The sequence below is a fragment of the Lepidothrix coronata genome, unplaced genomic scaffold, assembly GCF_001604755.1.
Source record: "Lepidothrix coronata isolate B3197 unplaced genomic scaffold, Lepidothrix_coronata-1.0 Scaffold47, whole genome shotgun sequence".
In the NCBI taxonomy this organism is placed as follows: Eukaryota; Metazoa; Chordata; class Aves; order Passeriformes; family Pipridae; genus Lepidothrix; species Lepidothrix coronata.
This window is the reverse complement of record NW_016690227.1, coordinates 460,448-478,702: the sequence shown is the minus strand read 5'-3', so window position 1 is coordinate 478,702 and position 18,255 is coordinate 460,448. Positions and strand designations below refer to the sequence as shown.

Below are 18,255 nucleotides of genomic sequence, written 5' to 3'. Positions count from 1 at the left end.
TTCTTATCTTTCACATACTGAGAATACTCTCTTAGCTAGATTCCACCTATTTTGTATTCACACATTGCTAACAGAATTATTTATAATAACAAAATTCTAAGAAAATAATTTCAGGTTCTTATGATTAGACAATTATCATTAGCTACAAAGTATTAGATGACTACAACTCCTCAGCTAGGTCACTACATGCATATTCCATTTGATTCAGCATAAATGTCACATGCTCCTTCACTCAAGATCTCGGCTATAATTTTAGTCTTAAGAATTAGCTCTGAATAAAATTAAAGAAAAAAAAAACAAACCAACAACACGAGCTTTCACAATTTTTAGAAGCTAAATCACATTCCCCAAATATTTTAGTCTGAGAGAAACACTGGTTTTTTTGGGAGGTCTAGTTATTACATATAGTGAGGTATGTAGATCAGGAAATACGAATGATGTCAAAATGATATATGGAATAAAGTTTGCAATTTCTGTGTCAGTACAAGATAAAGAAAAAAGTGATTTTGATACTTTTCTTGAATTATATGCATTACACTTAATTATTAACTAGCATTTATTGCCTCAATATGAGGGTGGAAGGACTCCTGTTTGATCTTACCTTATACTGCTGCACATTAGAAGATCCTGGCTTTTCCTGCCTCACAACCAGCTGAATCCCGAGGCACTTCTTTCAATTGCCCATGGCATACACAGGCAGCAAAATAATGTATGTATGGTGTTCTACAGCTGGAATAAATTAGTAGCACATGGAAATTTCACCTATTGACTTTTGCTTATATAGCTTATATTTTCTTTTTCTCCATTTGTACTTTGTGGGAAAGCCGATATGAATCTTGGTGCTTTGGTCTGCCTAAGCTAAAGATGTGCATACACCTCTACAGTGCAAAGTCTCTGATCATGACTTTGACAGGGTCATTGTGAAAGGAGTCAGAATTTATCCCCACACATAGTTTCATATAGCAATAGGTGTGAGAGCACTGCTGGAACAATATTCATTGTGATACAAAAATTTAATAAAGAAGAAAGATGTTTTGATTTCTTTCAGTGATCCATATAATTATTCAGCATGAAGAATACATCTGTTAAAACATTCAGCAGTACCTGGCCTGTTGATAGCAGCAGACTGCTGCTTTCTTTGCAAGAATGAGACAACTGTGATTTCTGCTCTACCTGCTGCCCACCTCCATTGCACTTGCCACAGCATCGGTTTTATTAGTAATGTAAGTATCTAATACACAGGGAAGCATTTTCTCTTTAGCTGTTGTGGGTCTCAGGAAAGCTGTCTGAGCTAGTCAGCTCTCAATCACTTCAAGTGAGATCTAGCTTTGATCTCCCTATTCTTGAAAAAGAAAAATTGAAAGTGCTGACATAAAAAGATTAGATCATATTAAACTGAATCAAAGCAGTGTCAGCTTTACTACTTCCTAGAAAAAGGCCAGGAAAGCAATATTCTTACCTAAATTGGATTTAGACAGATCTAAGAGTTCAACAGTTCCAGTAAGAGTCAAATTCAACTCCCTAATTTATGAGATTTCAGACCCAGTGGTTCAGATTTCACAAGGACAAGCAAGCTCAAAAGGTGCCCAGTTCCTCTGCTGGAAATCCCAATATACATCTTCCACTACCCTTCATGGCTGAACCAAACCAGAGAAATAAGCTCTTTCTTTCCAGGAGAAAATTCTGTACAGAAATTTAATATGCAGACAGATTCAAAATGACAATTCATGAGGTTTGCCATCCTGTCCACTACTACAATTACCCCGTCACCTTCACCTGAATTTGTGATGTTTTGATTTAAGGTTCAGACCTACAGTTTATTTTTGTTCACATCATTCTGTAACTGTATGAAATTTAAAATAGGGCCTGAGACAATCTTCTGAAAGTTTAGCATAAGCTCTTCTTTTGCCTTAGACCATGAAATAATCCCTTAAAAATATGAATATAATCTCCCCAGTTTTGGTGTTCAGCATTTCAGATATTCAGTTGATGTTGTAATTTTGAGCTTAAATCTAGTTTATCATGCAGGGTGAAGGGCACACTTTCATAGCCAGAGAAATTTCCAGTTGAAACAAAATTAAACTTTCCTAACAAAAATCTCACAAGAGAAGTTATTGGTTAGAGTCCTCAGTTGTGTTTCATTCCAAATCCAGAGATGTTAAGAGATACTTCTGTGTGACTTATGAATTCAAGGATTCTTGCATCATTAACATATAAATGATCATTCCCATCCAGACTCCTAGTTTAGTAATTTATTTTGATAAATAAATAAAAGAAATCTTCAAAATACTTTTGTTGAAATTTGCATACTTACAGGAATGTTGCAAGTCAAGGAAAGGGAAAATATCCTCTGAGACAGAACCTAGTACACTGGCACTCAATTAGATTTTGACCTTCTTCACTCATTAAGGATTGGTAGACAGACATTGTTTGCTACTTGCCTGAATGAAATTGGGTCTCCTGAGATGCATATGAAGTAATTTAAAAAAAGAAAAACACTGTTAACTGAATCTACTCAACCATCACTCTGAAGCAAACCTTATTTACTGTATTAATCTATTAAACTAATATAATCTTTCATATTTTAATCAGAAAAAAATGACATTTAATTAGTGTTACACAGTCAAGTCTTAAAAAAGCTCCCCTATCTGAGCATTCAGCTAGGCTACCATTTTTCAGCCTCACCACCATGAGTCTTGTATGCTTTTATGCTTCCCTTGGTCTAAGCAAACTGCAGGACTGTTTTATTAATTCAACTCCCTGGTACACTTTCTCAGCAGGAATAGGCACTCTTCAGAATTTCACACAAATGAGACCTTTTGGCTCAGCTGCCTTACATACCAAGAACTGGCACCATCTCCTTTCCCAAAACCCCAAACTTCTTGTGTATATTTCATTATTTTTTTAAGGACTTGTGATGGTTGACATATTAATTTGTAAAAACCAATCAAAAACCAAAGACAATCAATCATAATATCATCAATCTACAGACCTAGACATATCAAGAAAAATAAAGGAAAAAAAGCCCAAACCCATATGCACATGTTCTTACCATACCTTCCCCTTTTTTTTTTTTTTCCAACTAAGCAAGAGCTGCAGAAATATTCTCCTGTGGAATGGTTTCAGACTAGGAATCAGAGATCCGTGGCTGTTCCTTGTATACACGGTTTCTCCCACCCTGAGATGCTGACATTAAGCAGGATACTTCTATGCTGATGTACTCCTGCTTCTGCCCAAGTTTCCTGCATGTGCTTTCTTTTTTCTTTCACCTCCACTACTTCTCTTACACTCTGCTTTGTAATGTTGGCCCTTTTTTTGTTCTAATAGAGGACCTTAGAAACTTTTCACTCCCAGCCTCATGCAGAAATTAAAGATAACTGTTTCCACATCAAACATGGTCATCCCATTGTGCTGGTATTTCTACCAGGATGGTGGCTGTTGGGGGCTTAATGGTTCTTAGGTGCTTTGGATCTTGAGGAGCCTGGCAGAGTTCTGATGTTATGCAGCAGACTGTGTATACCAAGCCATTCTAATGATAAAGCAGTTTCATATGCTCACTAACTCTGACCCATATGTACATGCAGACAAAGCCTGTAAATCTTCAGGTTTTTATTTATTTTTCAAGGATTTAATTTCATCTTGATAGAAATAGGCAAAATGAATTTCTGACTTTAAAAAGCATAATGGGCAAAAACCACAGCAACAAATCAAACCTCAATAAACAGTCATCTGAGTGAGCTTGCAAAGCCTAAAACACAAATATGTGTTTTTTAATATTTCATCATTGTACAGCAGGGAATTATAGCAGCAGCACTGCAAAACTGGCCATTTAAAATCAAATTCTTCCATCTCCAAGTACACTTTCTTCTCCCCTGCCCACCGAAAATCGTATTGTAGCAATTAACTTCTAAGTCACTGGTTCTTTAATTTCAACTCTTTGACAGCGTAGTCCAATAAAAGTGGCATCAGCTAACTTCACAGGAGACTTAAAGGCTTGGTTTGGATGAGGCAGCCATTTACTACCAAAAAAATTTTATATTTTTTTTTCTTATAGCACAACATGCAAGGAGTTTTTATGCATTAAGTGTTCACTTCTTTTACACAAGTATAGGTTGAAGGCTGTGCCCTTGTCTGAAGTATCCAGCATCGTAATATATTTATTGAGAAGTTTATTGATCAATGTCTGAATGCTTATCTTATTTCCTTTAACATTCCCATTAAACATTCTTCTCTTTTTGACTTTTTTTTGGAAAAAAAAAATGAGAAAAACAAAATAGGTCATTAAAATATACTTGAGAATACTTTCAGCAGCAACCCACAGGCATAAGGGAAAACTCATTGTCAAGTATGATCTATAGAAACTTGTTAAATATACTTAAGATAACTGGGAGGCAGACTAGTACACTAATAACCTCTTTAACATAAAGCCTTATGGAATACAGTGCATCCTTTATACAATAAAAAGGCTAATTTAGCTTGTCACAACACAGAGCTGAATTAATAGGGAAGCCAAAAGGCTCTCGATTTGTGTTATTAAATACAAATATTGGGTGACAGCCTAGCTACTGCTATCATTCAGTGTTTTTTTCTTGACTTGTCATGTAAAAATTAGATATTAAATGTGCATGCGAGAGAGTACTGTACCCAAATCAATGCAGTCACCACAAAAAAAAATCTGCTATGCACTGACATTTCAGATCATTTTTTTCCTCTGCATTAATTAGGCCATTTATATTTAAAAATTCCAGTTAATTTTTACCTTTTGGCAGATTTTTGGTCTGCATATAACCAGTTTCTTGTTTAACCAAGAACCGGTACCATTCCTTCTGGCCTTCAAATGCAAATTCACCTCTGCTTCTATTATTTGTTTCTCATACACAAATTGCTCACAGCTGAAAAATTATTGCATGTAACTTGTGTGTATATGTACATGCAAACATACACACACATATATGTGCTGCTGAAGCTTTATCCTGTTCTGAGCCTAGAGTGCAAGGTGGTCATGATGCTCAACAGGAGATCCTGGTGAAGAATGTGAGACTCCTTGCTGCTGTGTAGCAAAATTAATGAATACCTGTAAGACATGAGAAAAAGTAGGATTTTCAAAATAATAGTACTCGAATTTAATCTTTGGGGACATAGGTGATGATATTTTTCAGTTGCTTTCCTAAGCTTTTGCTTATTAATTAATTGCTTATGTTGAGGGAGCCCATCTAGAGATATGTTTTGTAAACTAGAAATAATCCCTCTTCACCTCTCCAGCTAAGACAAGGATTAATAAATTATAAAAATAGTGGTAAAATGTGTTATTGAGATATGAAAATTATTTTTTATTGCTGCACAAGTTAGTGTGAAACAATGGTTTTAATTGCCTTTGAAATGACATAGCTAAAGAAGCCAAATCTGTTGTTTCTGTCAATAATCATCACAGATAAGGGTTCAAATATTTCAAGGTGAAAACACACTTCTGAAGATTGCAGTGATGATTGAACAACTAATGTGTCTCCTTGAGTGGTTGTTGTTTTTTTTTTAAAACAGATCTTACTATAGAAAGGCTTGTTTCCTTTTTAATCACACAATTATTTGACAGCAAGGAATGTAGAGGGAAAGGGCTATTTTTTATTCAAATGATCCTATTGATATGCAAACAAACTCAGGGTGCATGTTTGTTACAGGGGAGGACTATTTTCCTGTTTAAAACTGATACTCAGTCTGGGAGAGAAAGCAAGGGTGGGTGACTGAGGTGATGCATCCTCATGAATAATGGAGGAAGTAAGCTTGAGTGAACAATGCCTGAACAATCAACAGGCTGTAATTGCCAGTATATGAGTCCATTCAGTGAACAGATAATTTACAAGCAGTTAGTAGATCAGGACAGATAAGTTCTTCAATAAAGTACTTCAATAATGATTTGTGCACGGGAAAAAGGAACAAGTTCACACCACCAATCGTAGAAAACCAGTATTTTGACTATATGTGACTCTCATGTAGTATGCACACCAAGAAGTTGTATGTGAAGATGCTGTAACACATCAGGATCACCCAGAAAACCCATCCTTGCCATCAATGTGTTCTTCTCTTTATCAAAATGGGGTTTCACAGTTTTTAGTGTGGAATCTCTTCTGTCTCCTTGTGCACTTAAAAGCCTTAAAGGAAAATGTTCTGAAAATTTAAGGTTTACCACGATTTACAGAGATTGGTTCAGCCTTTTCAAGGACACTGGTAAGATCCCAACTCTTGGATTGTGGAGGTGGCAGTTCACAGTCCCCCTTTTTCATGCCACACATCTAAATGTATCTAAGCACAGATTATGTTTGTGCACACTACATGTGACTTACTGTGATGCTATTACTGTGCTCACCTCCAGTGCAAAAGAAATATAAAAGCAGAAATTACTGTGTGACCTGAGATGGCTTGGAACTGCTGGCTTATTGCATATATTTGGGTATCCTAGCAAATAACAGATTATTCTACTACATCAATAACTGCTGTATGCAGCATGTTTAGGCCAAAAAAAAAAAATGGAGGCGGGGAGGGGGGCATGGAAAGAAAAGAGAGAAAAATAATAAAATACCTGCTCTAATGTGGTTTGGCTAATGGAATAGTGTTTGATTTGGAGAAAAACTTTGTGATTCTCTAGGACTCTGAAGAGCTCTGCTAAACATCCCTGACTTCGTGGTACGTGGTACTCAAGCAGATTGAGATGTTGTCCCTGAAAACAAGTAAAAATTATCAAAACAGATAAAAGTGAATGCACATCATTGGTTATAATTGGTCTAGCTACAGTGGGCTCTTATTGCAGATTAACAGAGAAAATATGATCTTTTAAAAAAGAACATATGCATTGGTAGCACAAAGAACTGCTCATAGTCAAAGCACAAATTTTGTGCGTGTTCTGAGATGGCACTTTGTTAATCTCATAAAAGATATAAAAATTTAGGACAATTTTAAGCTACAGGTTTTTCATCCAACAGACTACTGCTGTTACAATGCAGTCTGGGAAAAGGCTGAGCACAGAGCTGGCTGAGCACAGTACAGATTTATAAACATATACACAAACAGGTTCGTATTTAAGATAGTTGTTGTTTCCCATGATTCTTGTCCTAAACACAGTTAAAGTTTAAAATAAAAAATAAGAATTAATGGCCTTTCAGAGTTTTTCTTGAAATGTAGTTGCTATAGATCTTTTGTAAGGCTTTGTATTAAATCAAAGAATCTCAATAAATGCTGAGACTTATTATTTCTGGACCATTTCAGAAAGCAATCAAAGCAAATACTCTCAGTAACTACACTGTAATCCTACTTCAGGAGAACACAAATGTGAGTTCAACTTCATCAATAATAAAAGCAAAAGGAAATTTTCACTCAGAGAAAGGGCTTTTTTTTTTACATTGCCTAAATGCCTGTTTGGAGTTGATTTAACCAATATCACATTTCAGATTTTTTGAAATGCTTAAAAGAAAAATAAAAGGGATATTCATATGTACTTTTCCCAAGAAGATCAATATAACCAATCATGTAAATATCCAAACATGGATATACTGTTCTTACCAGCCCAAACTTAATCCTGCCATATACTGCAACAGGGAGTTTTAGCTGTACCTTAAACTGTGTTCCAGGAAAGTGCAGTTGTAGGCAGTCCAAAATAATTCTTCGATAGCTTGTTTCTTTGCTAAGCCAAACCTTGACTGAATAACCATCTCCAAACCTGAGAATGAGACACAAAAACATAAGTTCATTTGTCTACACTGTGAGGGCAGGAAGAACATTTAGTTTTATTGATTTTCCTATGACTATGTCAAATGACATCATGTATGCCTACTGCATTATTGTGATTTTAGCATTACATTATTGAATCATAGAATTTCAATGAAAAATTGTTAAATTAATAAGTGAAACAAAAAAAGTGTTATGCCTACATTTTAGTAACTACGAGATATTTCACTGTCCAATACACCTGAATTTATATTAACTATGTTTTAATTGCTATACCGCTTTGAGTCGTCAGCAAAAAGTTACGATTACCAATCACATATACAGAAGAAAACAAACAAAAAAACCTTTCTAATGAGAAAAATGGGTATGTAGTTCTATTTTTCATATCTGTTAACAAAACTACACATTCAAATTCAGATTTCGTCAATGTGACTGCAACTATGTTTTACAGATAGGCAAAGGCAAGTATAGGGATATTTAGGGAGGTGGAAAAGTTAACAAATTTTCTTTGGCTTTATGGTCATGCAACCTCTCAGAATACTTTGGGAAATGAACTTCTCTTTCTCAACACTCCCACATCTGTCACTCCAGGATGACTTCCTTTTTTTCATTCTCCAGTTTTGCCATTACTCATTGCCAAATCCTTTACTCCAGTTGTTTGGTTTCTAGTGAGTACCCTCTGTAAGAATCCCTTGTGCCAAAACCCTCCTCTCCCATGTCTTTTCTGTGTACAACTTGTGATTCAGGGCAGCAGCTGGGTTAATTGGGTCTGACCTGTGTGAGGCACATTTTCACATGATCAAAGCAGAAGGATGTATCACAGCACGCTATATGATTGTGCCCTATTCCTATATATAAATAGAAAAAGCTACAGATTATCGATCAAAAGGTAATAAAAGATAGAAAGAACAATTCTGCTATATATGTCCAGTTTAACCAGTGCCTGAGTGGCTCCCAGCAAAATATTTCACACGAAACGCTACATGTTCCTCAGCTATAAAAAATATATAGCAGTGTAAGTGATTTAACTTTTATCGTGTTGGATCAGAACCTCTGTTCTTATAAAGCAATAAAGTCTTCATTTATTTCAGAGCACTGCAAGTTTCCACGATGAAAAAGACTATACTGCAGATTTTATTCTGTTAAGAATTTCACATGAGTTCAAAATATCTTTTCCAAAAATTTCAGGCATCAATCCTAATTTTGTGTGTAGAATAAAACAGTAGTTGCTACACTTCAGGTACAACAATGGCAGTTTCTGCATAAAAACTTGCGTTGCATGAAAAGCCCCATTACAAATAAATTAGTATAGGGTTTTTTAACCTTTGCTTGGGGTTTTTTTGTTTATTTTTTATTGCAGTCAAATGCAACCAGTGCACTGCTTGAAATTGATTAAGAAGGAGCATTCCTGACACAGTGTCCTGTCTGTTGGTTCCTGAAGGATGCTACACGAATCAAACTGTATTGGGTCCAAGCTGCAGGGTATGAAATATCTACTGGACAGTGTAGCCTGACAGATGAACAGTGTTGTTACATCAAAGAGATCTAGAATAAGGTGGAATCCAAAGCAGTGTCTGGCAGATTTGCTTTGCAATGATTTACTAAGACATAAATAGATCTTTAATTACATGTTTTAAATGCATAACATCATCCCTGAAAAAATACATGTGACGATAAAAAAAGTTGTTACAAAGATTGATATAGTTGACAAGGGTATTCAATTTAGTTGACAGCTAACCTGAGGCAACATTTTACAAGAGATCATTGATTCTGATCAGTTTTCTGGCGTTTCTATACAGTCACCATTGAATTATAGTTTGAAAAATGCTGGCTTATGGAGACATTCAACAGTCTCATAAAATGAAATTGCTGTATGCAATGAAGTTTCCAAAGAAAATGAATCAAAATTCTGATTAACAAAGACAGAGAAGTCTGTGGAACTTTGGTTTAGTTCTAAATTGTGAATGACATAAACACCAGCATGGCGATGATAAAAAGCTTTAAAGGATTTTCCTCTTTTGGCTTGTCAAATTATGATGCTTCTATATCTAGATTTTATAATTCATTTTAGTACAAGAGCTCCCCATATAAACTGAGTTGATCAGCAGTAAACATTTCCCCCTGCTATAATCAGCAAGCTGCTTTTGGTAGCACACTGAGGCAATGGAAATTGAGTTGACCATTTTTTTTTGCTCTGTTTTATTGTATTCAGACAATATAATTAGTTCAGAAACCCGAAGTGGAATTACAGAGAAAAGCACAATCTGGTTTGATTAGCACTGTTAGGGTCAAACTTTTAGCATCTGATAGTTCAAGACTAAGGAGGAAAACATTATCATTAAAATGGCATGAGTTGAGCCAGGACACTCATTCAGCAGCCATCTGCTGCAAAATAATCATCGCCTTTTCAAAGCTATTCGACAAAGATATTTTCCACTCCCACGTTACTTTAACAACACCTGCATTAGTGTACAAACACACACACAAAACACATATTCTGACAAAATAAAATATTTTTCCTCTCTCAATCCTTCCTCTTTTTCCTCAGTCAAACCAGTTGTTCACGCTTGACTTTCCCCTTATTAGTGGGTCTGGGAGTATTACTTATTGATTCCCAGTTTTACCTGCTGAAAGGCCACCATGAGACTGAAACTAAAATCTAAATTCCCAAATTGGTTGTAAACTATTTAACTTAAGTATTTAACAACAGCATCAGCTGCAGAAGCATCAGCTGCAGAAGTATGAGCTTAGCATGGACTACAAAAATACACTTTTAATTTACATAGGTCCTCAAGATACCTGAGCCACTCAGATAACAAGGGAACTAAAGGAACATAAAATGGCAACAAGGAATGGAACAATTTCCATACCAGGAATTAGTAAATAGGCTAAAACTTTTCAGCATCAAAGAAAGATGACAGGTGGTTGAAAGGTGTTTTTAACAAGCTCAGAATCATGACTAAGCAGTGTAACTAAGAAAGAATTCTTCACTCTCCTATGTTTCTCATGCAAGAGCAGGGAACATCAAATTAAATTATAGGAAACACAATGCCAAATCAGTAAGATGAAGTAATTTTCCTTACAGTACCTAGGGAAACTGCACACTCATCAACATGGAATGTGCTGGATGCCAGAACTTGACATGAGTTGAATAGGAGACTAGAAAAATTCATGATAGGGATGCACTAAAAGCACCTCTAGCTTAGGAAGCCTCTAAGAAAGAAATTGCTGGAGGTGATTGAGCAATGTGGAAAAGTAACTGCATGTGCTTATCTTGTTCTTGTACTTTTTCCTCCTGGTTGCTGTCACAGAGAGAATAGTGTGCTAGATAGGTCCTTGATCTGACCTTAGGGTTGTTTTGATATAAATATCACAAAGAGGAGGTCAGCCTGGGCAAGTCACCCAAAAGGTTCCTCAGTTCTCAGAACAGTTTTGCAGCCTGTGATAAAGTTCCACAGCCATACTGCCAGCAGTACAAAAATAGATTATGTAAATTTACTTCAGATAGGTGTCTACACAAGCCACAGTCATGGAATAAAGTGTAGCCAGATCTATACTGATGAGGAAGACTCCTAGATGCTTCCCTGGTGCTCTTTCTGGCCTTGCAAAGGGAATGGAAATAGATTTAGTTGCCCAAAGTCTGAAAATTCTCATAAATATCAAGGAGAGCTGCCACTTGGGGCAGAGCAAATTTTCAATATTCCCTTCTGCCCATTTCTGGGAGATCCTGGTTCAGAGGCTTGAATGGGGACAAGAAGAGATGTTGCTGAAACACAAAGCCTTGTAGCCATACAGATAAGCCTAAACTGGGCTGGTCGCAAAAGGGTCCCTAGAGGGGCTAACACAATGTTTTTTTGAAGCTTGACCCATGAAATCCTTTTTTTATGAAGGATAAAAAAGAAAGTACATTATCAGTGGACTTCTATTTGGGAAAAAAATTCAAAAAAAAAAAATCTGTGTTTTCATTTAAAAGCCCTAGGAGTTAGCTTGTCTACAAATTAACAAAACCAAACCTAGAAACCACTGTTTTAACTTACAGCAGGTCCAGAATGACCAGCTCATCAAATCCCACTCTTCCCAAATCCAATTTACCAACTCTTCTTTCCCCCAGTCAAAATTGCTGAACGCAACCTCAGGAAATCAAGAACATGGCCTTATATCCTAAACTATGATGAATAAGAAAAGCATCTAATCACCCATATGCTTTTTTTCCACTAATCAAAGAGTATATTTCCTGGAGAATGTTGTGCTATATATATACATCCAAAAATTACAGCTCCCAGAAGGTTTACTGGTGGAAATATAATGTGCATAGTTTGTGTATGTACTAGTTTGATCAAAAAATTACTTCAAAATTACATTATTGGATAACAAAAAAGTAGTAAAGAGAACACTGGCACTTAATGTCTGCAAGAAACTGCATCTTTAGAATATATGCCATAAATTCCCAAAGAGGGAATAATTTGCTACTGTGCTGTTTGCCCCTCTGCTTTGGTTTGCATTCATTTGCAGACAGATATAGTTCTACTTTCCCTAAGAGAACAGAATCATTATATTGTTTTGGTTGGAATAGGCCCCATCTAGACAAGAAAACTTGGTTATGCCAGTATGATTGCTGAAGCACAGGATCCAGATCCAGGTTATTCCTCTTACAGCCTTAGACACAAGCACAGTTTACAAACAGAACTAAGCTTGAACAACATTGGAAAAAAACCACTTTGAAAAACACTGAAAAATAAACAAAAATTGAAATGAATTTATCAAAACGAACACATCACAATTTAAGATAATCTTATATCACACAATGTATTTAATTATTTCATCTATTAAGTAGCAGACAAAGACAATACATAGGAATGAAAAAATGTTATTAATTTTGAAATACTCATGGGTTTTTTTACAAAAAAAGCTAAAATCAAATGCAAATACACGGTCACATGCAAAATATTAATTCCTTCTACAATTATTCAGAATCTCAGCATTGCTGAACAGATAAACTTGATTAGTTGCAACAAACAAACAGACATAAATAAATGATAAAATCTCTCTTCTACCTACTAGTCATAGATTTTGTTTCATCATTTTTTAAGTGATCATTATTTTTCCAGGATAACGATAGGAACATGGAAACAGTTATTAAAACAATGAGTAAACTTGTTCTGGTATATTATACATGCACTATTTATTCACATACACTCCGGGCTTTCATATCAAACCATCTAAAGGTAATTTCTGTATTCAATAATATCATGGCCATAACAGTGACTGCCCCAGGTTATGAGCAGTGCAGGATACAACTTTGCTCTCTGAATGTAGGCTTCGAAGTTCTTAGCTATGATTTCCAAATGTGTGGCAAAACCCTCAAAAAATCATGTTAATTGTTTATACATGTGCACGCAAAATCTCTCTGCATATGAGTTTTTATATATGCATAAAAATATACATATATATATATGTATATCTGCAAATATAAGCAAGTACCAGGGATTTGTTACTCTTGCATTATTTACATATTATATTCCCAGAGAAAGAGGAGCAGCAACACTCTAGTTCTGTGCAAAGCTGATGGTGCAGCCTATAAAGAGCCCAAAATATTTCTTCAAAGCACCTTCTGGGGTTCAACAGTGAAAAAAAGGAGTAAGTAACATTATTAATGGGTTGCTACCACTGGGTTTGGGTGTACTGCTTTTCAATAACATAACAATCAGGATATTACACACTAAAATTCTATTAAAAGGACCTTATCAACACGTCAAGGTCAAATTCTCAAGTTAAAAAGTGTTATCATGGAGACGAGCTGTGAAATTAAAATTTAAACCACATATTTACCTTATGTAATAAACTTTAAATACATGATCACATAACACCTAATCATGAATTCCCTATCATGAATGCCTTACAAGCTATAGTGGATGTACCCACTGAGACAAGTGGCTTTATTTACTGTAACACCTAGAAAATGTTGCAAATAAGATAGCAGATTGATGAGAAAAGGAAAGAAAAAGGAAAGAAAGTGCTTCCTAGTTCTGGTATGTCCTGGGGAACTGATTTCTATTCTTTGATCCCCACACACCTGTGTGGTCTGTGATAACTCAGACCACATTTTTCATGGCTGTTTTCTGTCTTGTTAGAGGCCCATCTTGAGACCTAGGGCTCCAGTGGGCAGGAGGAATTCATAGTGCTTTCTGAAACACTAACAGCTAGAGCTGAATTTAACAGGCATTGTACTTTGAATGCAATGTTGAACAAATGGAAAATATTTAATCATAAACTGCTCAGATGGACTACTCCAACCCTTTAAATGAAAAAGTACAGAGATACAATGCAGCATCCTGTGGAAAAAAATAGTCTAAAATGACAAAAAAATGCATTGTAATGCACATGTGCAGTGGGGTTGAATTAACGTTGCACTAAGTTTTATGAGAGTGAAAAGATATTACTTATTTTTGAACTCTCAATCTGTGTGTTTTCAAAACTTTAAGAACTCTTTTCTTCAAACTTTCCTCTGGAAAGATAAACTAATAGCTATACTGCATGATTACAGATCCACTGCCTTAATAGATTTTTCATGTACAAAGGGAATGTGTTTTCTAGTTAAGAATAATAAACATTATATTAATGTCTATATTTTATAGCATGTAAGAAACTTGCTGCTAATATAGCAGTTAATATGATAACACTGTGTCCAGTGAAGGCTGAAACACTGACAAGATCTTTAAATTTAATCCTCTGTTTTCCATTTAAGAAATCTACATGTGTGAGTTTGAGGAAAGCAACAAAATATTCTCAATCAACCTTTAAAAAAAAAGATAAAATATAAATAGTCTGCCAACATATTTTCCATTCTAACCCAGCTATAACAAATGGATTAATTGTTGTCTAATTTAATCAGATGGCTTGCTGATAAAATTTGAGCAAAGACTTGATGTGTGTCCAGCACCTGACAAATTGGTATGGGTTTTTCAAATATGAGAAGTCTGTCCAGATGGCCCTAGAATGAAGTATAGTATTCAAAATGTTGTTCCCAGAGAATTGGCCAGCTGTATCTAACATGAAAATGCTTCTCTGAATTTTTAAAAAAGCATTAAGTATAATGGAGAATACTGGAGAGAGCATTTAAATGTAATCCATTCACAATTTAGAGTAATTGACTCATTTGGCAGGAGTCATCTGAAATTAGGCTTTAATGGGCACAACTGTTCACACATCAATCTCAGACAAACTATGACTAGAACTAAGATGCTAACTTTTTGGAAATTGCCACTCAGTTTGTTCTTATAGCTACCACCTTTCTTGACATTATTTTGAAATTTTCCACTGACAACAAAATACCTTTCTAAAGGAGTCCAATTATTATTATTCTACTGAGAAACATCTGAGGGTACCTTAAATCCATTTAAACATACATAAATATAATTAGGGCTCAACAGTTGGGAGCAGAAAGACAAACACCTATATTTGTATCAAGAAGATATTTTTGGATGAGCATTTTGTAAAAGGCTTGAACGAGGGCTGGAAAATATGGATAAGTCTTACACATTAGAGGCAGAGTCACTTTTTGTATCCCTAAGAAGCTTTTATGTTTCACATTACCATCTTCCTGGAGTTCACCCATACCCTTCATAGCAGAATTTTGTACTGCCATCTGACAAAGCTGTACTCAGCCCAAGATTATGATCTTTCCCATCTGCCAAGGGCTGAAAGTGTAGCCAGAGAGATAGAACTGAATCCTTGAACTTCCCACCAGAGCAAAGAAGCAAATTTAGCAGGGTCCTAAAGAAGACCCATTAAGCCTTTGTCACATATCCATCAAAAAGATGATCATAATCTGCACTTTACATGCTGGAATGGTACTAAAGAATAAACAAATAAAACTATTTCCATTAAGACAGACAGAATTCACCAAGAGGGGAAGAAAGAATGTCATTTAGTGGATGTATCTACATTTAGAAGAGGAAAAAAATTCTTGAGATGTACTAATATAATCATATGTAATATCAAAATAGGCTTCTATTGTTATTTCTTGCAGTACAGGACTCATTCTATCATAAATGAAAGCTGTATGAAAGTTTTCTTTGCTTTAAGTGTTCATACAGTGTTTAGACTTCTTTCCTTCTTGCAATCTTCAAAGGTAGATCAGGTCACTAGTAATTGATTTTAAAATACTTGTTCAATTTGATTTGTAGAAACAAACTGAAGACAGATAACAAGGATATCAAGAGCTGCTTATATATAAGAACATATTTAAAAAAACAAGCTGTAAAATCCAACAGAAAACCCCACAATAATCTACAACTGTGATCCCATTTAATTTACCTTAGTAATATACATATTGATTTTGGCAGGCAAGATAGGTACTAACCTAATTCATTTGCATACATAGCACACAAATACACCAAATGCAAATACACCATCCAAACCCCAAATTTTTAGGATATGAGTAATGTAGATTAAATCAGATGCAACAAAATCAGTTATGCTTATGCTCTCCTTCACTTGTATTGCTTCATGACGCACTTGTTTTAAACAAAATGTAAAAAGTAATGGGGTTTTTACTGTGAGATGGTGCATGGGACAAATATACTAGACAGTACCAATTGCAGGAAACACTGAAACACCAGGAAAACATTAGAGAACATATGAGTGGAGGTGGCTGTTAAGGAAAGTAGTCTTCTTCATAGGTGTTTCCTAATAGGAGATTAGATTTAGTAATCCTTATGGTCTATCGCTTTAGAAGAAAATATGTTTTGCTCTGTATGGCAGTGAGAATGGTAGTGATATTAAAACGTAGGGAGGGTAGGAAAATGGGAAGGAAGGAGTAACCCAATATTCTCCAAAATCCTGGAAGTTTTTCAGGATGTTCACAAGTGGACTGCAAAGTGAGAAAATGAAAATACTAAAATAATTTAAAGCTTAATTATTTCAGTGGTTTTCTTTGGAGTAAAAAGTAAAAGAATTTTGCTTCTCTACCCCTTTCCCATCTCATGTAGATGCAGAAATCCTCCATAAGGTATACAGTAGCATATCTGTAAATTGTCTTCAAATAAGTCTGAAACATTAATAACAGAGAAGGTACAATGTTTTTTAATCTCATAACAGTTACTTTTATGTGTTAAGTGTGTGATAGCCTGGGGTTTATGATGAAGGGCCATATTGGCAAGTGTTGAAGGGAAGTTTGGAAGCAACAAAATAAGAGGAGTAGAGGAACAAGTTTTGGCTTCTCCCCAGCACATGTCAAAATTTTCCAAAGAAAACACAGAAACATCTCTACTGTGTTCTTAATAAAAAATAAGAGTGGGGAAAAAAAACCCAAACAAATAAAACAAAACAACCAACCAACCAACAGACAAATGAACAAAAAAAGACAATCTTTAACATTTGTGTGTATATGAGGTTTCAAAACTGTGCTCTCTACAGTGGCTTTGTTCCTGCCAGCCAACAAAATTAATTAGGCAGTCAGAGCAAATTCAGACAACTGCATGATTTTAAATAAATCCTTTGATAAAGTTAGTAGCTATTTTTTTTCTAATAAAGTGTTCTAAAGTTTTAAAAAATTCAATGGATTCCTGAAAAATAAGTGTGGAAAATTTGGAGACCAAATCAATTAATAAGCTGGGAGTTAAAGGGATTTTAGCCCTGCCTTAAATGAAAAGTCTTAGTGCAGCTTGAGCTGCACAGTTTCTGTGAAAAGTCTCAGTAATATTTGTCTTCAGTGCACATATTACCCCACATGAATGTCACTGACATACAGTAAAGAACAGTCATCTGCTGATAGTATGAAAAATTCTTAACGTAGAGAAGGTGTGGTTTTAATAAAGTTACAATGAGTCTAAACAAATAGTTGCTACAAATATGACTACCAAATATTCTTATTATGACCTTGCTTTAGAAAATTCAAAAGAGGCACCCATGCTGCCTTGATTCTTGAACAGCAAATCTGTGAATGTCTCAATAACTTCAAAATTAATATGAAGGCACTTCCAGCATGATACTTCTGCATTGATATGCTAACTGTGATCTGAAAGAGGTGTATCTACAAAGGCAGTGCAGAAAATTGAGAAATAACTGTCCTGTTTATATGAATATGGTGCATACTTATGAGTATGCTTATGATGTCTTGTTTCCTTAAGAAGGCAAATGAAAAGATGCTCTAAAGGAAACATCAGAAGTGGCAAAACAATGAAAAAGTCACTGAGAAGATAAAGAGGAAGGTAGCCTTTGTGAAATATCTTATTTTGCCCTCTCAAAGTCAAGCTGAAAAGACAGAGACAGGTACTCACTCCAGAGGATCTGAAACATAAAAAGGAGAAACACATTTTTCCCAGCTAACTTTGCACACTCAGCTGAAGTGCCTAAGTAATAGTATTTTTTTCTTATTAGAGGGCACACACGTCTTCAAAAAGCAGTTTCACCTGTCCAGGATCTTCACTGTCCTCTACAGACATGTCTCTCATATTACGAAAGGAATAAAGGATGCCTGCACTCTCTCTAGTCTGCTCCAGCTCTATGCTATGAAACTTGGGAAGAGATAGGATGGCA

At 35.4% G+C, this 18,255-nt stretch overlaps 1 protein-coding gene across 1 annotated transcript in view; it reads right to left on the bottom strand.

The window, feature by feature from the left end:
• Positions 1-3,648: 3,648 nt before the first annotated feature.
• The window catches only part of ABCA13 (ATP binding cassette subfamily A member 13), a 174,887-nt gene continuing 160,280 nt past the window's right edge, over positions 3,649-18,255 (bottom strand). The window contains exons 53-55 of the mRNA XM_017814892.1: positions 7,603-7,708; positions 6,575-6,712; positions 3,649-5,074 (exon numbers count right to left, since the gene is read on the bottom strand). Coding sequence (XP_017670381.1) covers positions 4,985-5,074; positions 6,575-6,712; positions 7,603-7,708 — 334 coding nt within the window. The 3' untranslated portion in view covers positions 3,649-4,984. The remainder of the gene's footprint in view (positions 5,075-6,574; positions 6,713-7,602; positions 7,709-18,255) is intronic.